Source organism: Stegostoma tigrinum, chromosome 5 (genome assembly GCF_030684315.1).
Source record: "Stegostoma tigrinum isolate sSteTig4 chromosome 5, sSteTig4.hap1, whole genome shotgun sequence".
In the NCBI taxonomy this organism is placed as follows: domain Eukaryota; kingdom Metazoa; phylum Chordata; class Chondrichthyes; order Orectolobiformes; family Stegostomatidae; genus Stegostoma; species Stegostoma tigrinum.
Window position 1 is genome coordinate 126,793,946 of NC_081358.1, and position 23,433 is coordinate 126,817,378.

The 23,433-nt window shown below is 41.1% G+C and overlaps 1 protein-coding gene and 1 long non-coding RNA gene across 2 annotated transcripts in view; one reads left to right on the forward strand and one right to left on the reverse strand.

Annotated features, from left to right (window-relative positions):
• Positions 1 to 23,433, forward strand: part of LOC132209596 (uncharacterized) — a 134,112-nt gene that overhangs the window by 10,481 nt on the left and 100,198 nt on the right. The window lies entirely within an intron of this gene.
• lama3 (laminin, alpha 3) overlaps positions 5,771 to 23,433 on the reverse strand; it is a 170,993-nt gene continuing 153,330 nt past the window's right edge. Inside the window, exons 53-57 of the mRNA XM_048528602.1 lie at positions 22,487 to 22,637; positions 20,170 to 20,300; positions 16,005 to 16,095; positions 13,876 to 13,995; positions 5,771 to 9,647 (exon numbers count right to left, since the gene is read on the reverse strand). Of these exons, the coding sequence (XP_048384559.1) occupies positions 9,502 to 9,647; positions 13,876 to 13,995; positions 16,005 to 16,095; positions 20,170 to 20,300; positions 22,487 to 22,637 (639 nt within the window). The 3' untranslated portion in view covers positions 5,771 to 9,501. The remainder of the gene's footprint in view (positions 9,648 to 13,875; positions 13,996 to 16,004; positions 16,096 to 20,169; positions 20,301 to 22,486; positions 22,638 to 23,433) is intronic.

Below are 23,433 nucleotides of genomic sequence, written 5' to 3' on the forward strand. Positions count from 1 at the left end.
GTTTCGGGCCTAGACCCTTCATCAGAGAGGGGGATGGGGGGAGGGAACTGGAATAAATAGGGAGAGAGGGGGAGGCGGACCGAAGATGGAGAGTAAAGAAGATAGGTGGAGAAGGTGTAGGTGGGGAGGTAGGGAGGGGATAGGTCAGTCCAGGGAAGACGGACAGGTCAAGGAGGTGGGATGAGGTTAGTAGGTAGCTGGGGGTGCGGCTTGGGGTGGGAGGAAGGGATGGGTGAGAGGAAGAACCGGTTAGGGAGGCAGAGACAGGTTGGACTGGTTTTGGGATGCAGTGGGTGGGGGGGAAGAGCTGGGCTGGTTGTGTGGTGCAGTGGGGGGAGGGGATGAACTGGGCTGGTTTAGGGATGCAGTGGGGGAAGGGGAGATTTTGAAACTGGTGAAGTCCACATTGATACCATATGGCTGCAGGGTTCCCAGGCGGAATATGAGTTGCTGTTCCTGCAACCTTCGGGTGGCATCATTGTGGCAGTGCAGGAGGCCCATGATGGACATGTCATCAAGAGAATGGGAGGGGGAGTGGAAATGGTTTGCGACTGGGAGGTGCAGTTGTTTGTTGCGAACTGAGCGGAGGTGTTCTGCAAAGCGGTCCCCAAGCCTCCGCTTGGTTTCCCCAATGTAGAGAAAGCCGCACCGGGTACAGTGGATGCAGTATACCACATTGGCAAATGTGCAGGTGAACCTCTGCTTAATGTGGAATGTCATCTTGGGGCCTGGGATGGGGGTGAGGGAGGAGGTGTGGGGACAAGTGTAGCATTTCCATCCCCTATTCCCAATTCCTCCGCCTCCGCCGCATCTGCTCCCACGATAAGACATTCCACTCCCGCACATCCCAGATGTCCAAGTTCTTTAAGGACCGCAACTTCCCCCCCACGGTGATTGAGAACGCCCTTGACCGCGTCTCCCGCATTTCCCGCGACACATCCCTCACACCCCGCCCCCGCCACAACCGCCCCAAGAGGATCCCCCTCGTTCTCACACACCACCCTACCAACCTCCAGATACAACGCATTATCCTCCGACACTTCCGCCATTTACAATCCGACCCCACCACCCAAGACATTTTTCCATCCCCACCCCTGTCTGCTTTCCGGAGAGACCACTCTCTCCGTGACTCCCTTGTTCGCTCCACACTGCCCTCCAACCCCACCACACCCGGCACCTTCCCCTGCAACCGCAGGAAATGCTACACTTGTCCCCACACCTCCTCCCTCACCCCCATCCCAGGCCCCAAGATGACATTCCACATTAAGCAGAGGTTCACCTGCACATCTGCCAATGTGGTATACTGCATCCACTGTACCCGGTGCGGCTTTCTCTACATTGGGGAAACCAAGCGGAGGCTTGGGGACCGCTTTGCAGAACACCTCCGCTCAGTTCGCAAAAAACAACTGCACCTCCCAGTCGCAAACCATTTCCACTCCCCCTCCCATTCTCTTGATGACATGTCCATCATGGGCCTCCTGCACTGCCACAATGATGCCACCCGAAGGTTGCAGGAACAGCAACTCATATTCCGCCTGGGAACCCTGCAGCCATATGGTATCAATGTGGACTTCACCAGTTTCAAAATCTCCCCTTCCCCCACTGCATCCCTAAACCAGCCCAGTTCATCCCCTCCCCCCACTGCACCACACAACCAGCCCAGCTCTTCCCCCCCACCCACTGCATCCCAAAACCAGTCCAACCTGTCTCTGCCTCCCTAACCGGTTCTTCCTCTCACCCATCCCTTCCTCCCACCCCAAGCCGCACCCCCAGCTACCTACTAACCTCATCCCACCTCCTTGACCTGTCCGTCTTCCCTGGACTGACCTATCCCCTCCCTACCTCCCCACCTACACCTTCTCCACCTATCTTCTTTACTCTCCATCTTCGGTCCGCCTCCCCCTCTCTCCCTATTTATTCCAGTTCCCTCCCCCCATCCCCCTCTCTGATGAAGGGTCTAGGCCCGAAACGTCAGCTTTTGTGCTCCTGGGATGCTGCTTGGCCTGCTGTGTTCATCCAGCCTCACATTTTATTAACTTAGAAAACAGTGGTGGAATCAGACATAACATGGATTTGGAAATGGGAAATCACGCTTGACACAACTTCTGGAATTTTTGGAGGATGTAACTAGTACAGTAGATCAGGGCAGCCAGTAGATACAGTTTATTTAGACTTTCAGAAGTCTTTTGACAAAGTCTCACATAAGACACTAATGCGTAAAATTAAAGCACATGAAACTGGTGGTAGTATATTGGGATAGCCTGAAAGTTGGTTAACAGACAGGAAACAAAGGTTAGGAATAAATGCGCCTTTTTCTGAATGGTAGGCAGTGCTTAGTAGAGTATTGCAGGGATCAGTACTAGGACCCCAGCTATTCACAATATATGCTAATGATTTATATGAGGGAACTAAATATAACATTTCAAAATTTGCAATGACACGAAGTTGGGTGGATGGGTGAGCTGTGAGGAGGATGCAGAGACGTTGAATTTTGATTGGTACTGGATGAATGAGTGGGTAAATGCATGGCAGGTGCAGTATAATATGGATAAATTTGAGGTTATCCACTTTGATAGCATACTAAGAAGATAGATTATTATTTCAATGGCTGTAAATTGAGACAGGGGAAGGTTCAGCATGACTAGGGTGTCCTTGTGCTCCATTTGCTGAAAGTAAGCCTCTAGGAAGTAAATAAGACAAACTGTATGTTGGATAACAAAGTGTGGAGCTGGATAAACACAGCAGGCCAAGCAGCATCTCAGGAGCACAAAAGCTGACGTTTCGGGCCTAAACCCTTCATCAGAGAGGGGGATGGGGAGAGGGAACTGGAATAAATAGGGAGAGAGGGGGAGGTGGACCGCAGATGGAGAGAAAACAAGATAGGTAGAGAGGAGAGTATAGGTGGGGAGGGGATAGGTCAGTCCAGGGAAGATGGACAGGTCAAGGAGGCAGGATGAGGTGGTAGGTAGGAAATGGAGGTGCAGCTTGAGGTGGGAGGAAGGGATGGGTGAGAGGAAGAACAGGTTAGGGAAGCAGAGACAGGCTGGGCTGGTTTTGGGATGCAGTGGGGGGAGGGAACGAGCTGGGCAGGTTTTGTGTTGCAGTGTGGGGAGGGGAAGAACTGGGCTGGTTTTGGGATGCAGTGGGGGAAGGGGAGATTTTGAAGCTTCTGAAGTCCACATTGATATCATTGGGCTGCAGGGTTCCCAGGCGGAATGTGAGTTGCTGTTCCTGCAACCTTCGGGTGGCATCATTGTGGCACAGCAGGAGGCCCATGATGGACATGTCGTCTGAGGAATGGGTGGGGTAGTTGAAATGGCTCGCGACTGGGAGGTGCAGTTGTTTGTTGCGAACCGAGCGGAGGTGTTCTGCAAAGTGGTCCCCAAGCCTCCGCTTGGTTTCCCCAATGTAGAGGGAGCCACACCGGGTGCAATGGATACAATATACCACACTGGCAGATGTGCAGGTGAACATCTGTTTGATATGGAAGGTCATCCTGGGGTCTGGGATGGGGGTGAGGGAGGAGGTGTGGGGGCAAGTGTAGCACTTCCTGAGGTTGCAGGTTCCCATTATCACTTAAACTGTATGTTGGCCTTCTTAGTGACAGGATTCGAGTACAGGAACAAGGATCTTGCTGCATTTACACAGGGCATCAGTGAGGTTGTACAAGGAATATTATGTGCAATACCACTCAGCCATTGCCTCCCCTTTTGATTGAGGCTGAAGCATTGTGTTTTCAAGAAAGAGGTAGATATAGCTCCTATAGCTAAAGTGATCAGGGGATATGGGAGAAGGGCGGGATTAGGGTATTGAGCTCGTTCAGCCATGATCATTTCAAATGGTGGATCAGGACTGCGGTGTCAAACCCTATCTCCTATGTTGCTATGTAGCATAACATTTGAGATGAGGGGTACCCCTAGGTATGTCAAAGTGAACAACTCATTTTGAGGATGCTATGTAGTCTGAAATATTTTTGAAAGAACTTGAGGTCTCAAATTTCTTGACAGTTGTGGGTGGGGGAATGGTATAAAGATCTGCATTTACAGAAGAGTATTGCTTTACAGTCAATGTGAATGATTGAAGTGCAGTTACTGTAATAACATTGGAACTTTGGTAGCTGGTGTGAGCACAAGACATTCTCACCAACAAGAATGTGGTAACAACCAATCAGTGATTTTCATCAAGGCATAAATGTTGGTCAATGTGTTAGGGCCTTTTAAGGCTCTTGTAGCACTGTGATAGTGTTCCTATCTCTGTTAAATGTCCTACCAGCTCCTGAAGTGTGTAATATTAATAGGTCTGAGCATATAGAAACCATCTGGCCAGTATGTTGGGAAAAACTGCCCTCTTCCTCTTCAAAATAGTGCCATTGAATCCTTTGCATACTGTCACGAATGGATACTCAGTTTAATTTCAACTTTAATTTTTTACTCAAGCTCTGGAGTGGAACTTGAACTTGATAGCTTATGACCCAAGCTACAAGCAGAGGCTGTCTTGCTACCTATCTGTGCAACTTCCACAGTAGATGGTGCAATTCAAATTCAATAGAAATATCTAAATTAAGTGTCTAATGATGACCATGAATCTACTGTCAATTGTTAGAAAAACCCATTAACTAATATTCTTAGGGAAGAAAACAGCCATCCTTACTTGGTTTGGTCTACATGTGACTCCAGACCCACAAAACCGAGTTTGGGAAATTAGGAAGGTACATTAAGTGCTATCTAAGCCAGCAAAGTTCACATCCTGTAAATGAATAGAAAATATGCACAGAAGGACCTAGGTGCCCTCATCAATAAGTCAACAAAGGCTCATATGCAGGTGCAGCAGGCTATTAAGAAGACCAATGCATGTTAGTATTTATCGCAAGAAGAATTGAGTACAGGAGCAGTGAAGTCTTATTTCAATTATATAGGAGTTTATGTGGTGCACTTTTGGTCTCTTTATATCAGGAAAAGTCGGAAGATGATAAGATATCAGACCGTCAAGTCTACTCTGCCATTTGATCACAGCTGATGTGTTTCTGAATCCCATTCTCCTGCCTTCTGTCCTAAGCCTTGATCCCTTTACCAATTATCCATCTTTGACTTAAAGATATTCAATGACTTGGCCTCCATGGCTCTGTGCGACAATGAGTTCCATAGATTAACCACCTTCTGGCTGAAGAAATTCCTCCTCATCACAGTTCTATCAGGTTGTTTCATTCACTCTGAGGCTGTGTCCTCAGGTCCTAGTGTCTCCTACTAGTGGAAATATCTTCTTTATATCCACTCGATCGAGGCCTCTCAGTATTCTGTAAGTTTCAATGAAATCTTCCTTCATTCTTCTGCAGACCTAGAGTCCTCAACCTGAAAGGTATTATTGCCATAAAGAGTCTAACAAACATTCACCAGACTGGTTCCTGGGAATGATGGACTGTTTTTCTGGCTTGGAAGCTTCACAATCTAACATTTCTAATAAGGTAACTTGCTCCCTGAACTCTGGTAACAGAAATGGAACATATCAGTACGGACAGAAGATTTCCTTCCCTCAAGGCCATCAGTGACCTAAATGTTTCTTTTAGAAAATTAATGATAGTTTCATGGTCACCAGTACTGAAACTAGTTTCCAATTCTAGGTGCTTATTAATTTGAATTTAACTTGTATCAGTTGGTGGGATTTGAACCCATGTCTGCAAAGCAATAAACTGGATGATTACTAGTCCAGTATGTCACCAGCTACATTTAATTAACAAAACTGTATAGATATATATCACACAAAACAAAATGAGTTGAGATAATGCACTTTTTATTTAATTGTGATAGCAATCATACAAGTTACCAACAACACCAAAACTTGAGTAAATGAAAATGCACACCTAATGTCTCGTATTTGTGTATTTTTGACAGTGCAACATCAAAATCTAATTAAACCATCCACCTAAAAGTGAACATTTGAAGTGGTTGCATGACAAAGTTCTGTCTGATATGAAGAAACACAACATTAAAAAAAAGGTCAATATTACATTGCAGCAACAGACCAACAAGTTAGAAGCTTCAATATTCCCACAATTCACTAAGCAGTGATAGGCAAAATTTGGATTAACTCAAATCATTTGGAAGCAGTTTTGGAGGGCGCTTCATTCAATTTTGTGAATAATATAAATTTCCCTCAACCATTACTGTTATGAACAAATCATAAATCATTATGATATGCATTCTTTAGAAATAATGATCATTCTTTCATGAATCGTAAATAAAAAGTAAGTAGTTGTTTTAAATGTTACCCTAAAAGGTGTGACACTTTATTAGTAATTACTTTTGACGGTTTCTAATTAAGCAGTGATATTGGACCAGTCATGTATCTAGTAGATGGTAATTATACTTGGAAAGCCTTAATAGGTTATTATGTGGTTTTGGGACATGAAAGATGTTATGTAATTGTACATTTTCTCTCAGATGTTTCATTACACATGTTTGAGGCAGATTTTTAGTTGGAATGGGCTTCCCAGCAGTGAATTTCAAATCTCAGCACAGGCAGAAAATCTGTAATGATTTGAATCACTGAAATTCACTGAATTTCTCCAAACCTATCTTGCCCAGACCAAGCCTAAAGTAGGCAGGGAATTGGTGTTAGCAACTGAAGGTTAGGTGGTCAGTATGGACTGGAGAGGGATGTTGGCTGGATTTCTTACACCCAAGAGGGGATGATGGAAACATGGGCCGCGTCTTTACTAGAGGGATCTGGAGGTTTACTGTAGCTTTCATGCTTATGCTCTAGATAAAGTTGTGTGATAAGTCTTGATATACAATTAGAGTGACTTTAGCCAAGTGCCTGATTCTCTCCCTGAGCTGATGTAACTGCTCAATGTTAACCGCCCACACAGCCGGTTTCAGTTAGGTGGCAGGGATTTAAATCTATGCATATAATGTTAATCAACTCTTTTCCTATACGTGGCGTTAATTATTGGCTATTAATTCATGAATTCATCAAGGATGTTTATTACTTTTCAGCTGCTATATCTTTCCTCACTGACACCAACCTGATAGCAGTACAAAAGAATAAACATTCTGGAAAACATTCAGACTTTGAGTATTTCAGTAGTTTTGAAGATTTTAACTCTTTAATATGTGTATTTTGAGCAAGATAAAATCTCGTCCAATGTTTATTGCAAGGTGTTATGTAGGAGATGCAGCAGCCAATTTTTGCACAGCAAGCTTACACAAAATGCAACATGGTAGCATTATAGCTCGTGTGATCGTGGGAATCCCTCAATATGTTCTCAGAAATGACGTACCCTTTTCTGATACTGCCTAGATGCAAATATCAGATTAAGATTTGTCATGGATTTTACAGGCAAAACACAATATTTCTGCACAGAAAAATATCAGGAGAGGATTAAAATGAATTTAAATTATGTTTCAAGAATAAGAACTTGCATCTATGGAGATTGTTGTTTTCATAAATTCTATAGCTGGAATGATATTCACACAAAGTAGAGGCATTTTAATCTAAGATAATAAAATGTGAGGCTGGATGAACACAGCAGGCCAAGCAGCATCTCAGGAGCACAAAAGCTGACGTTTCGGGCCTAGACCCTTCATCAGAGATTTTAATCTAACCTGTTGATTGGAATGTTAGTTCTAAATCCTGCCCAGTATGGACATCGATGGTGAGTAAGACTAAGGAATGAAGGGTTACGTGGACAAGGCAGGGCGGTGTAGTCAGGAAACAATTTTCCATCCATTCCCAACAGCTTTCTGACAGTTGGATCAGGTTAGAATTTCCTCTCGTCTCTCTATCTGAAATGTTGACCTGTTAATTTTCTTCAGATTCTTACTGCCTGTTTTCTGTGTTAGGCATTTTTATTTAACATGAGTTTCTGTTTACATACAATTACAAAGTATTTTCAGCACAAGAGGCATTTTTACACAACTAATCTATTCTGGTGTTGACCCATGCCTTAGTTAATCTTACCCTAATGGCACAGTCTTCTATTCCTTTCTCTTATATTTTATCTAACTTGCCCTTAAATGCATCCATACTAGTCACTTCAACTACTCCATTTGGTCAGTTTGCCATAGTCTCAGCATGGTCCATGAAGCAGTTTATCCTGTACTAATTCTCAGGCGGGTGTGTCTGTGTGTTGGTGGGGTGGGGCGGCGGTTGTGGTGGTGTTGAGAGTGTTTTGTTAAGACTATTTAAGTGTGCATCTGCAATGTCAATTATAACAAGACTATGGGTCATTGCTGGAAATTGGGATGAGAATAGTCAGGTGGCTGTTTTTGACCAGCTCTGACTTGATGTGCTCAAGATGAGAAATCACCCAGAGTTAGCCTTTGGAATTATCAACCGGACAGTATAGATGCTCGATTGTTGATGGACTTTTTAGAAGATTCATTCTTGGGATGTGTATGTTGCTGACCTGGCCAGTGTTTATTGCTCATCCCTAACTGCTCTGAAGAAAGTGGTGGTGAGCTGTCTTCTTAAACTGCTACTGTGTAGGAACACCCAAAGTGCTATTAGGGTGAAGGTTTCAGGATTCTGACCCAGCAACAAAGAGGTAATGATACAGTTCCAAATAAATATGGTGTGTCTCTTAGAGGGGAACTTACTGCTGGTGTTCCCGTGCATCTACTACCCTTGACTTTCTATGTGGTGAACGTCATGTATTCGGAAAGTGCTGTTGGTGGGGTCTTGGTGAGGTATTGCAGTGCACCTTGCAGATTGCACCACTGTGCCTTGATAATGAAGGAAGTGAATATTGGATGTGGTAAATAGGGGTTGATGAAATGTTGGGAATCAAGGGATATGTAGATAAGGCAAGACAGCGGAGTTCAAGGATTAGAACATGTATGATCTTAATAAATGGTGGAGGCTTGAGGAGTGGTCCTGTTTCTTATTTTGTTTTGGTGGAGATTTCATTGGTCCACCAATGTATACTGGCAGAGATACAAATCCCAGGCTCCAAACTACTACACTGCACCTCTCAAGACTGCTTCCAGAGCCAGGCATGTATTCCTGGGAAGAACTATAATCTGTAACTATGTCTGTGTCAAACTCCTCCTGTGTTTCCAATCAGACAGTGTGGGGGGGATAGTATTCCCTTGTATAAGATCATTTACTCTCCAAAAACAATTTGATAGGCTTTTAATAATGTTGGTTGAATCATGTTTATTTTAGAAATATGTTTAGCATTGAATTATTCAAGTATAAAAATATAAAATTAGCAGCAAATTTTAGTAATATATTTGGCCCCACAGAATATAGCACCAATTAGGAATAAAATATCTGTATGGCGTTTTAAGAAGTTAGTGGGTCATTTTTCTTTTAATTGTAAAAATTGCTGTTATGAAAAGCCAAACCATAAATGTGTCAAATTCAGTTAACTGAAATGAAAAGAACGCAAAGTCCAAGTTACAATAAATTAATAGTTCTGCATTTTGACAGTGGTTCAGTTGTCTATTACAATCAAGTGCAGGAAAGTTAAATTATCTTTGCAGTTACAGACAGCAGCTGGGTTTACATGACAGGACACCGAGTCACACTAACAGCACCATGAACTGCCACCGCTTTCTTGAATGATACTGGCTTCACATTGATCATTACGTCCCCCATGCAGCCAAAGAATGGATTTCGTGTTGGCAAATGATGTAACTGTACGTTATCTGCAAGTACAAAAAGATCAATACATTTTTAGAATAAAACATAACTATAAAATACAACTTAATAGAATAGAGCATATGTATGAAGAATAGAGGCTAGCCTATTTTCTGAATGGGCAAAGGCTTCCGAAATCTGAAGCACAAAGAGACCAGTTCAGGATTCTCTTAAGGTGAGCATGTAGTTTCGGTTGTCAGTTAAGAAGTCAAATGCAATGTTAACATTCGTTTCAACAGGGCCAGAATATAACATCAGGAATGTACTGCTGAGGCTGTATAAGGCTCTGGTCAGATCGCATTTGGAATATTGTGAGCAGTTTTGGCCCTATATCTAAAGAAAGATGTACTGGCCTTTGAGGGTTCTAGGGAACGTTTACAAGAAGGATCCCAGGGAGGACAGGCTTGTCACATGAAGAGCAGTTGAGGACTCTGGGCCTGTACTCAATGGAGTTTGGAAGGATATGGGGAGAATCTGATTGAAACTTACAGAATACCGAGAGGCCTGGAGAGAGTGGACATGGAGAAGATGCTTCCACTGGAAGGAAAGACTAGGATACTAGGGCACAGCCTTAGGGTAAGCAGACAACCTTTTTAAACTGTGAAAGGAGGGAGAATTTCTTCAGCCAGAGCATGGTGAAACTGTGGAACTCATTGTCACAGATGGCCATGGAGGCCAAGTCATTGAGTGTGTTTAAGGAAGAGATAGTTTACTAATTTTGATTAGTGAAGGGATCAAAGGTTATGGAGAGAAGGCAGGACAGTGGAGTTGAGAAACATATCAGCCATGATTTAATAGAAGAGCAGATTCGATGGGCCAAATGGTCTAATTCTGCTCAACCACCTTATGATCTTATAATCCGTTCAAAATTATGTGTGAAAAATTTAAGGCAACATGTACTAAAATACCGCAGAAAAATATATTTCCTTGTATTATGAAGGCCATTCTTTCTCTTATTTTTCTATTTTGTGTTGTGTGGAATAAAGAACCACAAGGTTTTCTATCTAGTTTGCTAATCAATATTGATCCCTCAACTACCATCAGATTTCTGGTAATTATCACAATGTTGTGTACGGTAGAGTCATAATGTATATTAAAGTCTTTATCTTGATCAGTAGGTGAATCCAGGGTTATGTGGAAAAGGGCAGGAAAGAGCTCATGAGAAATGTCATACTAGCTGTGATCCTGTTGAATGATGGAGCAGGCTCTAGCAGCCAAATGGCCTACTCCAGTTCCTATTTCTCACACTCTTACGAGAGTTTGCTGCATTCAAATTGGCCGCCACATTTCCACAGTGGCTACATTTCTGACATGCTTAATTGGTTGTCAAGCACTTTAGAAATTTTCAGATTGAGGAAGAAGCTATGTGAGTGCAACAAATTCGTTGACATCAGTGAAAATACCTTGCTGCTGTTCTGTCCCCCTTTTTGGACACATCCTTCAAACCATATCACAGTCTTCAGATTAAGAAGGTGCACTCTAAAGTAAATTACTTATTGAAGTACTAATTACCTGGTTGCATCATACACTCCTCCGTGTGTTCAGTAATTGCAAAAGGTTGCACGTAGAGGTTGTTATGGTAGGACAGAAGGAGAGTAAAGAACGAGGAGAATCCTTTTAAACTTTGGTGGGGAGGCGGGGGTTGCTGGAGCAATGTAACTTTCCTACACTCTCAGTTAACCATATACCAATAGAATGTAGGAGTGGGAGTAGGCCATCCAGCCCTTTGAACCTCATCCACCATTCGATAAGATCGTGACTGATCTGTTGTGGCCTAAGATTATAAAGAAATCTTGATCAATTTGGTCAATGAGCTGAGGACTGGCAGATGGATTTTAATTTGAATAAATGTGAGGTATCGCATTTCAGTAAAACAAACAAGGGCAGAACTTCTACAATTAATAGCACGGCCCTGGGTAATGTTGTAGAACAGACAGACTTAGGGGTATAGGTATATAATTCTTTGAAATTTATGTCACAAGTAAACAGTGGTTAAGAATGCATTTAGGATGCCTGCCATCATTGCTCAGACCTTTGAGTGTAGCAGTTGAGGTGTCATGTACGTGGTGCTGGTGAAACCACTTCTGGAGTACTGTGTACTGTTCAGGTTGACCTGCTATAGAATATTATTAAAATTGGCGAAGGTTCAGAAAAGATTTACCAGGATGTTGCCTGGGAATGGAGGCTTTGAGTTATAAAAATAGGCTGGGAGAGACATAGTAGGAACTGCTGATGCTGGAGAATCTGAGGTAACAAGGTGTAGAGCTGGATGAACACAGCAGGCCAAGCACTGATGTTTTGGGCCTAGGCCCAGGCTGGAACTTTTTTTTTACTGGAGCGTATAGAGGTTGATAAAATCTCTAGTGTGAGAAAGTTCAAACCAAGAGACATATTTTTAAGGCAAGAGGAGAAAGTTTTAAAAAGGACATGAGGGGCAACATTATACACGGAGAGTGGTTCAAGTGTGTATTGAACTTCCAGAGGAAATGGTAGATGTAGGTACATTTACAACATTTAAAAGATGTTTGGATAAGTACATCAATAGGAAAGATTTGGAGGAATATGGGCCAAAAACAGGCAGGTGGGACTAGTTTAGTTTGGGAACATGGTCATCATTGATTATTTGAACTGAAGGGTCTGTTTCCATTCTGTATGACATGACCCAATGACTGAACTCCAATTTCCACAATCTTTGACTCCTTTGTTGATTAAAATTACATCAAACTCAGCTTGGAATGCATTCAATGACCAACCTCCACTGCCTTCTTGGGAAGCAAGTTGTACAGATAAATAGCCTACAGAAGAGAAATTCTCGTCATCTGTCTTTAAAGCAAGACCTTTTATCCTTAAACTGTGGCCCTTAATTCTAGTCTGCCAACGGTGGGAAACATCTTTCAAGAACTACCTTGTCAAGTCCCGTCAGGAACTTTTATGGTTCGATAAGATTACCTCTCACTCTCATTAACTTCAAAAGGTACAGGCCCAATCTGTTCAACCTTTCTTCATCCCAGGAGTAGTTAGTGAATCTTCTCTGAACTGCTTCCAAGGTCATTATATCAACTGAATTCCAGGTGTGATACTACCAAGGCTTTGAACAGGTGTATTATTTCCTGACTTTTTTAAATATCCAGAAATGCTTTCATGCACCACTGAAAGTCTTTTCTTCCACCGTTAAATCATCCGTGTTAATTTTTACCTGAATCCTCCACCATAAATCACCTGTGTTTCTAATTCACTCATTGGTTTATTGGTCAGGGACAGTGCATTGACAATGAAAGTGAGGGAAAGATGGGGAGAGTGGAAGGAGACTAAATCAAAATTGTGTTGGAGAGGGAAATAAGGCATTCCATCAGTCCCTGTGGTGCCCACCTCTCTGTCTCTGAAGACTTTGAGTGTTTGTGGATTCCACATATTCCCTCTCCAAGACACCCAGGTGTGGTGTAGCTGCAGAAGAGGGGAAGGCAGTCAGGAACTAGGACGCCCTTCACAACCATCTGCCTGGCCCTGTTTGATGGCGATTTTGGCCAGGCCCAGAGAAGCCCCAGGAGGAGGTACTTCAACTTGCCTGCCTCCAGTCCATATCAGAGGTTAGGAGCGTAGGGCTGAAGTGCAACCAAAAGCACAACAGAAGGTTTCTCAAATAACTAAAAATGAGATGCAAACATCCAAAATCATTGTCAGCAGTCTCCACAGCACCATGAAAAGTGTCCTCACTCTTTTATTCCCCTCGTAATAATGAGTATTGACAAATAAACTGTTGAATTAGACATTTTAGCCCAAAGACTCAATTTGCTTTTTATAACCTGAGACTTTGTATTCCATGCCATGTACGGAAAGTTCCACGATCTAATGCACTCAATATTCCCATCCATACTTTAATAAAAACAATTGTAGAATGCATTTAAAAGAAAACAAATTTTAATCATGGGTAAATTATATTGAATATACAGGGCAAACAGGCCATTCAGCCCATTGGATCTGTGCTGGCATTAATACTTATTCCAAATCTTTTCCCATGCAATCTGTCTCATGTCGTTTTTCATGTGGTATCCCACTTTGCTGGATAACATTCCTGTGAAGTGACTTGGGATGCTTTGTGATATTAAAGGCACAATATAAATGTACTTATACATATGCCGTTACTTGAGCTAACATATGTTCAGGTGAGATGGACAGGTGCAATGACCAAGGCATATCTCAAAATAATGGTTTTTCACTTTACAAAAAGCTTCTTACCTGGGATGCCTCCGACGTAGAGGGGGTCTGCAGTATCGGTGGATAGTGAAGCGGCAGGTCCTACAACATGGTCACGTTCTGTATCCACATCAAGTTGCACCACATTATTTCTTTTAATCACTATTAGAAAACAAAACACAAAGAACAGTAATTACACTTCAAAAAGTAATTCTTTGATTGTAAAATATAAGCAACTAAAACTGAGATTGAAAGCGTCTTTTGTTGGGTGAGAGCTTGGGAATTACGGAACCAAAGCACATAAGCAGTTACATGATACGTATCATAAACACGATATGTATCATCCATGATCTAATTAAATGATGGAACAGGTTCAAGAAGTTGATTAGTTTCCTCTTGTTCCTGTTTTCTTAAAGCACTTTGGGACTTGGGTGAAGCATGAATACAAGTTTTCCTTTCATGTATTTGGTACAGCTGTGAACGTTTGAACAAATATTAATCGTTATTTACAATGATGATTAAAGATGAGCATATATCCAATGTCCTCAGCCAATGTCAATCCCTGAACCAACAATACCAAAACAGATTATCTGGTCAATATGGCCATCTGTGCTTGTGGGAGCTTGCTATGTAGTTTCCTACCTTACAGAAATGAGTACACTTCAAAAATACTTAGTTGGGAGTAAACCACTTTGTAATATAATATCCCTACAGTGCGAAAAGAGGCTATTTGACCCATCAAGTCTGCATCGACACTCTGAGCAGCATCCCACCAAGTTCCCAGCCGTATCCCCTTAACCCTGTATTTACCATAGCCAAACCTCCAAACCTGTACACCTTTGGACAATAGGAGGAATTCAGAGCACATGGCAGAAACCCATGCAGACACGGGGAGAACATGCAAACAGCACACAAACAATCACCCAAAGCTGGAAAGAAACCCAGGTCCCTGGTGCTGGATGCTGCAGTGGTAACCACTGAGCTATGACAACAATACAGAATTACTGGTCTCAAACCATTAATTCTGCTTTCTCCCTACAGATGCTGCTAGACCTAATGAGTTTCTCCAGCAATTTCTAATTTCAGTTTAGAAAATTTCCAGCATCTGCTGTTCTTTGTTTTATTGTATTAGAATATCTTGTGGTAGTGGGACCCTAAATAAATGCAGGTCTGTCTTTCTGCCCGCATCATGCCTTTCTGAGAAGGAAACTGTCAATGATTCATACAACAAACAAAAAAAAACAGAAATCTTTTGTCTTCTATGTATTTAAAACTGTGAAATATTTCCCCATGTGGAAAATACAGGGAATCGTTTTTCTTACCTATGTTGGGAGAGAGTTTGCTGGTTCAAAATCCTGCAGCTCCCACCTTAACAGCACCTTAAATGTCCCTAAAACTCAAGGACTGCAGCAGTTCATGAAGACAGCACATCAACACCATCACCAACTTCCACAGGACAGTTAGTGATGGGCACTAAATGCTGCCCCAGCCAATCATATCCTCCTCGTACAAATAAATGAGAAGATTAAATATCCTCAGATATTTAATTATTTTAGAATGATGACCAAACCAAATCCTATATGTCTATAAATCTGTTCTGTACATTTATTTGTAATTTTGAGAAGAGGAGTGTTTGCTGGAACTGACATAAATGTTTGCAGGAAGTAAAACTTGTTCCATAACATGGTAGAGCACTGAAGGAGCCCCACCATGACACCTATCGTGTCTGTGCCTACTCAAGCAGGAACTATCTAATTAGTCCTTATGACACTAATATCAGAGAAATTTCAGCTTCTGGAGAAATCCTGGTGATTCCAGGATGGTTGGAAATCATGCCTCACACCCTCACCAAACACCCGCCTCAAGGCACAATTCTCATCTCACCGCTTCCCAAACTTTGACTCTTCTGTCTCCCAATAAACAATATCTATTTCATCATCTTTGAATTTTACCTGAACTGATCCTCTAAAAACTGCTGTTGACATACCTGTCAGTGAATGTACTGCTCGATAACAGATCTATTTTCAGTCTCACATAATAGGAATTGATTTTTTTTAAATGCTTCCTAATGAATGTTGCAGTCAGTATGCCATTTTATTCTGAACTTGTCTGTACTTAAAATATTCTGTGTCTTTTTTTCACTACTGTGAATTAAAGTGAAGGATACTCACCTGCTATTCTGTGCCACTGTCCATCACACAGTGACTGAGGTGTGACAGATGTATTGAAATCACCAGCTCCATTATTGACATGGACAGTAACCTGAGAATAGAAATTTGAAAATGTTCAGTTCATTTTTCAAGAAAACTAGCATTTGTTTTCTGTATATTGAAAGAACTGCGTGAAAGTAATTTTGTATAACGCTGAGTTACACTCTAGTAGACAGGAACACAGGGCATTTGTGAGACTGGATCACACACAGGCCCAGCCTGTAAAAAGACAGCAGGTTTCCATCGAAACCCTTCACATCAAATGTTGAACCAAGACCCTGTCTACCTTCTCAAATTGATGTAGAAGATCCTACGTCACAATTAGAAAGAGGAACTGCAGAGTTCTCTCTGTTATAATTGTCTTCAATCACATCACAAAAAAGGATTATCTATTCAATGGGAAAACCTGTTGCCATGTTTCCTACATTACAGCAGGGACATCATTTCAAGAAAGTACTCATTTCATTGATAGACAGCATTGGGATAGCTTGTAGTTGCAAAAGTTCTGTGTTAATGCAAGTCTTTCTTCCAATAACCAGTTTTTTTTTCATTACAATCCAACAGTTTCGTGGTTGCTTTTATTGGTTCTAGTTTTTTGTCCTTAATTCTAAATTTAAATTATCAACCTTTTTCAACGTCCTTACCCTAAACCAGACCTTGTCATCACATAGTATCAGAGACAATGGGATCTGCAGATGCTGGAGAATCCAAGACAATAAAATGTGAGGTTGGATGAACACAGCAGGACAAGCAGCATCTCAGGACCACAAAAGCTGACGTTTCGGGCCTAGACCTTTTTTCTGATGAAGAGTCTAGGCCCGAAACGTCAGCTTTTGTGCTCCTGAGATGCTGCTTGGCCTGCTGTGTTCATCCAGCCTCACATTTTATTATCTTGTCATCACATAGACTGCTACCACAATTATCTCCCAATGCCAGCTACTAATGGACTCAATTAGCAGCCCTTTATCCATTGTCGAGCTGTTGTTCTCTCTCTCTCTAGGTTTTATTTCCACTGTTGTTTCCTCCCACACCCCCACCCTCTTCAGCATATATATCAGCCTTTTGCTAGCTACAGTCAGTACTGAAGAAGGTCGCTGGACCTGAAATGTTAACTCTGCTTTCTTTCTACAGGTTGCTGCCAGACCTGCTGAGCTTTCCCAGCAATTTCTGTTTTTGTTTGTAATAGAAATGCAAGGGTTTTGTTCTTCCCTGAAAATAAATTGAGTTTGCTACCACATACCACAGGGAGCCCACATGTGAGCTCAAGCTAGATATCTGTCAAGTGTTCTGACCACTGAGCATTGTGTTATCCATCATGTCTAATGAAAGATAACATTAAGAGGGCCACGATTACTGATAATGGTGCTGTTCAATGAAAACCAAAACATTTTGAAAAATGACAGGTAAAACTGAATTATTTTAAGTAATAATTAGCCATGATTCAGTTGCTATTTTATCACCAACCCATACATTCATTGCTACTCTTTCACAGTAATTTTATATGTATCTGTATAAAAAGTCTCAGAGGGAAACATTAATTAATGCTTCTTCAAAGTCTTGAAAATTTTTAACAAACTGTGCAAAGGTGATGAAGCAATTTAATGAGGTTAGCCGTATGTGAATGATAGTTGGCTGTCAAGAGTTTGTCTCAGCAATGGCAAGGGAAGGAATGTAATTACATGCATAAGTGAAAGAAAGGCAAAGTAAGCATGCATCATTATTCTATTTAGTTAGTGTTCTACAATTGAAAGATTATTTAAGTCAATCTAAGAGTACTTAGGAATAATAAATAGCTCATTATGGATATTGTAGATATCTATATATAATATGTACCCAACTGATTGGCTGATACCACAGTGTTAGCATTTACTCTGTTACTCTCACTATTTGGCAGAGGCCATTGATGCATCAAGTCTCAAGAAATTACGGTGTGGTGTAACCACTTGCAACATTATTTTCTTCTCTTCCAAACCTATCATAATTGTTTTTTCTTCAGATAAGTAAGTGTCACTTATTGTTGCTATCAGATTATTAACATTTCAATAATGTAAATATATTTTTAGTCTCAACATCTCTGCCCTTACACTTGTTTTTCTTTACGCACAGGGCTTTCAGAAAACAAACTACTGGCAGTGAGGTGCCAGCCTACATTTTTGCTCCCTTTATTATTTCACAGGATGATGGCATTGCTTTTAGGCAGCATTTGTTGCCGATCCCTAATTGCCCAGTTGACAGTCAACCACATTGCCGTGGGTCTGGAGTAACATGTAGGCCAGATCAGGGAAGGATGGCAGTTTTCTTCCCTAAAGAACATTAGTGAACTGGATGGGTTATTTTCCCCCAACAATTGGCAATGGTTTCATGGTTATCATTGGATTCTTAATTCCAGATATTTTAACCATCTGCTGTGGTGGGATTCAAACCCAGAACATTATCTGGGTCTCTGGATTTACAGTCCAGCAATAATACTACTAGGCCATTGCCTCCCCACTTTGCCAGCAGAGTATTTAAATCCATCAGCTCCGGCATGAGAGCTCAATACACTGAGCCACAGTGGACACTATGGCAGAGATTATAACGTCACATATAACCGAGCAATTATAAAAAATATTGTTAAGAAAATAACAGCTGTTCCAATTATATTTGATTTGATAGTCTGTTGCATGTTCTTCAAATTGATAATATTCTGCAAGATTACTTCAGTTCTTTGTAAGTTTTCCTGCTTATCAAAAAGACTTTGATTATTTAGATAAAGCAAAATGCTATCATTAAAACTCATCACAGCAGAGTTTTCTAGCCACAAATGCTGTGTGTCTGGCCCATCTGCTCTTTGCATAGTTTATGGCAAATAATTGATGCAAGTATTAGAAAGAAATTGAATGGAAGCCAATTCTGGAGCAATAAACAATTCATGCTGTTCACCAAAGGCCTGCCACTTTCAGTCTGAGTGACAGTGGTTGTAAAATGGTTCTAACTTGAAAACTGGCAATCGGTCAAATTTTTAATGAGGGTAGCAGCAGTATCACCGAGCTCAGAAAATTAACTTTTGGCTACAGTAGACATGACTGAGCAAATCATCTGACAAAGAAAAAAGTTCTAGAACTCTTTCAGGACTTAATGAGAAGGATAGATAAAGGCGAAGCAGTAGATCTAATATGTTCGGATTTTCAGAAGGAGTTTAATAAGGTACCACATAGTAGGCTATTTAATAAGAGCCCCTGGTGTTGGAGAAAGCATTTTAGCATGGCTACAGGATAGGCTAACTGATAGAAGACAGAGTTGGGATAAGGAGTGCATTTTTAGGATGATAACCTGTAACTAGGAGAGTGCCACAGTGATTAATGCAGAGTCAATAATTATTTACAACATGTATTAATGACTTGGAGAAGAAAGAGAATGCACTTTAGCCAAGTTTATCGATGACACAAAAAAAGGTGAGAAGGTAAGTGGTGAGGGTGAAACAAACTGCCTGCAGAGGGATATAGACAGGTTAAGCTAATAGGTAAAAACTTGGAGCTTGAAAGATCATGTGTGAAAATGTGAGGTCATACAATTTGGCAGGAAGAATAGAGGGGATGAACATTATTTCAATCAAGAAAAGCTACAGAACAGAGGGATTTGGGAGTCCTTGATCATAAATCACACAAAGCTAGCACATAAATTCAATGGGTAATAGGTAAAGTACATGAAGTGTTGGTCTTTACTTCAAAGGGAATGGAGTATAAAAGCCTTTATGTCAATCTGTGAATTTTGAAATTGCAACTTATACATTAAAGTCTATATCATTAGCACTGGTGAAGAAAAACAGTTCCTTGGGGAAGCCAACTACATACCTTTATCCAGCCTGAAAAGCAACCATTCGCCCTTACTTTCTGCTCCTTGTCAGTCAGCCCCAGGCTGCCAATGCCCTTTCATTCCATGGACTTTAGCTGTGGTAGCAAGACTGTTATATGCTATTACATTTGGACATACCTGACTTCCGACTGCTTTTGAGACTGATAAATATTGTTGTACCTGAGACAATACTTTCAGCAACACTATTGGTTGTAACAATCCATTTAATACAAAACACAGAAGGTAAGTAAAGTTTCCTGGTATGTAGCTGACTTATAACGATTATTCCTACCTTTCCCTTGTGCATATATAGACTGAGATAATTTCCTTGGGAGCTGTTGATGTGAAAGAGGATTCCAGTCTGGCTTTGAGGGCGCACTGCAAAGAGGAGCTCAAAGTCCTTGCCCACCACAAATGAGTTCTCTGGAAAAAAGCATTCAGATGTCAGTAAAAAGGAATATTGATTTTGACGTTTATCAGGTTGTGCTAGTGCTAGCACTACTTGTGATTCCTTACCAGATTAACCTGCAGTTTCAGTGTAAAAGAGCAGAGAGAAAGAAAAAAAATTTTTCACTTCTACAGCACCTTTCATCATGTCAGAATGTCCCAAAGCATTTTACATTGTTATCACTTTTGTAATAGAGAAAATATAGTCAATTTGTCACAACAAATCTTATAAACTACAATTCTATAATGATCTGATGCATTGGTGTAAAGGTGATTACAGATTGATTGGTTGGTGAGTAACCATTCATTGCTAGGGACTGTGCAAAATTGAAAAACCTTTTTTCTTAATAAACTTCTTAACAACCCTACTAGAATTGAATAATTTTGGTAAAGTTTACAGGCAGTGTGAAAGTGACTGCAAAATGTAAACATTATAACTTACAAATTGATTAAGATTATTAATTACTTAACAGAATAAAAATGGCAGCGCAAGTGATGTGCTGTAACTGTAGGATTTGGGATCTTTCTGGATGCCAGCACAATCCAGGCCAAAAGATCTGCAGGGAATGTCTGCAGTTACAGGGACTTCAGTTCAGAGATTGTGATTTGGAGGCTGAGCTGCAGATGTTATGGCACATCAAGGAAGGGGAATACTACCTTCCCAATTTATTATGCCAGGCATTCACAGCTCTCGGGATAAGATCTTCTCATTTAGCCAGTTGAGGGTCAGGGAGAGGAGAGTGTGACTGCAAGTTCGGCAAGTAGGGGAAGCTTGAGGTCAAGAGCGCAGGACCCTCAGCTCTTACAAATTTCCAATAAGGTTTGGCTTGTCATAGATGAGATTGAGGGCTGTGGTGTAGATGAGTTAATTAACAATGGGACAGGAAGCCATTTGAGTTGGAGGGAGGGAAAAGGAATGTTGTGGTAGTAACAGGCACTATAATAAGGGGAAATTGAAACTGTTCTCTGCACCAAAGAGTAAGAATCCAAATGGCTGCATGTTAGTGCCAGGATTTGGAATATCTGCTCATGTTTAGAAAGGAACTTGCAGAGGAAGGGGATACATCCATTGGTTGTAGTTCATGTTGTACAAATAACATAGGTCAAGCTAGTAAGGGGATTCTGCTAAGGGAGTATGAGATGCCAGGTTGTAATTTAAAAGCAGAACATCAAAGGTAATAATCTCTGGATTACTATCTGAACTACATGCAAATTGGGATAAGGAAAAAATGATAGAAGAATGAATGCATGGTTCAAAAATTGGTGTGGGAAAAGTAGGTTCCAGTTTGTGTGTCAATGACATCAATGCTGGAAAAGTGGGATCTGTACTGTTGGAATGATCTACTCCTGAAATGAATAAGGAGCAAAGCATTTAGGATCAAAATGAGGAATTTTTTTCATTCATAAGAGTGTGAATTTTTGAAATTCTCTATCCCAGACATTTATGGAACCTCAGTAATTAAGTAGGTTCAAGATTGAGATGATTGACTTCTTGATACCAATCACATCAAGGGATATGATGATAGCATGGGAATGTAATCTGGGATAGATGATCAGTGATGGTATGGAATGGCAGCAGATCAGGCTAATGGCACTGAATTCCCTACTTCTGCTCCTAAGTTTCTATGTTCATAGTAGTGCAGCATCCCTTAGTCCTGACCCTCCAAAAGAGTGGCATTTCCTCAGCACTAAACCCCTGACAGTGTGATGTTCCCTCCCTGAGCCTCCAATAGTGCAAAGCTCCCTCAGTACTGACACACCCACAGTGTGGTGCTCCCTCAGCACTAACCATCTGACAGAGCGACATTCCGTCAGCACTGACTGTCCAATAGTGTGGCGCTTCCTCAAAACTGACCCTCTGATAGTACAACGTTCCCTCAGCACTGACCCTCCGACAGTGTAGCACTTCTGCAGCATTGACGCTCCGACAGTGCAGCACTGCCTCAGCACTGACCCTCCCACAGTGCAATGATCTCCATCTGCATTGGAGTGATAGGCTAGGCTTTGGGCTCAAGTTCCTGAAGGAGGACCTAACTCATAAATTAATTCAGAAGAGAGAGTACTACCAAATAAGTAGATTTCATCCTTCATATTTGGAAGCAAAAATCATTTCAGAAGGTTTTCTTTTCACAGTAGGCACAAATAACAAAAATTTGACAAACCTAACACAACATATCCTCCTTTGGCTGAGAAATAGGCCCCTTGCTTAAACTTGCCATCGAAACATGGTGTGACTCCAAATGTGCGTAATGGGGAATTCAGTTCACTACCATCCAGTTTAAAGTTTCTTAGACATCCCTGAAAACCATGTAGCTGTTTGAAAGATAAAAGACAATTAATTGATTAAAATTACAACTACAACTATTTAATCTCTGGATGGGTCAATACATGACCACTTGAGCAAAATAAGTGATAACAAGCTTGTGGATGAAACATTATAAATAAGTACAGAAAATATTCAAATGAACAAACATTGGCCTTTATTTCCAAAGTAGTTGAAAATAAGGAGTAGAAATATGCTTCAGTTATACAAAACACTGGTTATCCTACATCTGGGTTCTGGGTATTATTTTGGGGAGGATATATTGGCCTTGGAGTTAGCATGGAAGAAATTCATCAAAAAGATATCTGGGCTCCTTTGGTTAAATTAGAAAAAAATGTTAATTGGTATTTGATTGAAGTTTTAAAAATATGAAGGAGAACAGAGAGAATAGATGGAAAATAAACATTCCTATTGAGTGGGGAGATTAGTATTACAAGGTAGCATCTAAAAATTAAAGTCAAATCTTTAAGTGTTGAAGTGAAGAAATATTCAACACAAAAAAGTGGTAGAGATTTAAAACTTATTATTGCCAAAAGAAACTGCTGCTAGATAAACTGCTCATTTTAAATCTGAGATTAATGGATTTTTGTTAACCAGTAGCTATGGTATATAGTATACAGAGCTGGATCATGAATCAGTTGTGATCTCAATGACAGAACAGGCCTGACGCCTCTTCCTGCTGCTATGCTGCCCTGATCAAAATGGGTAGTTTTAGGGAGCATCTTAAAGGAGGAAAGAGAGAGAGAGAGGACAAAAAGTACCGGGAACTAATTCCAGAGCCAGTGC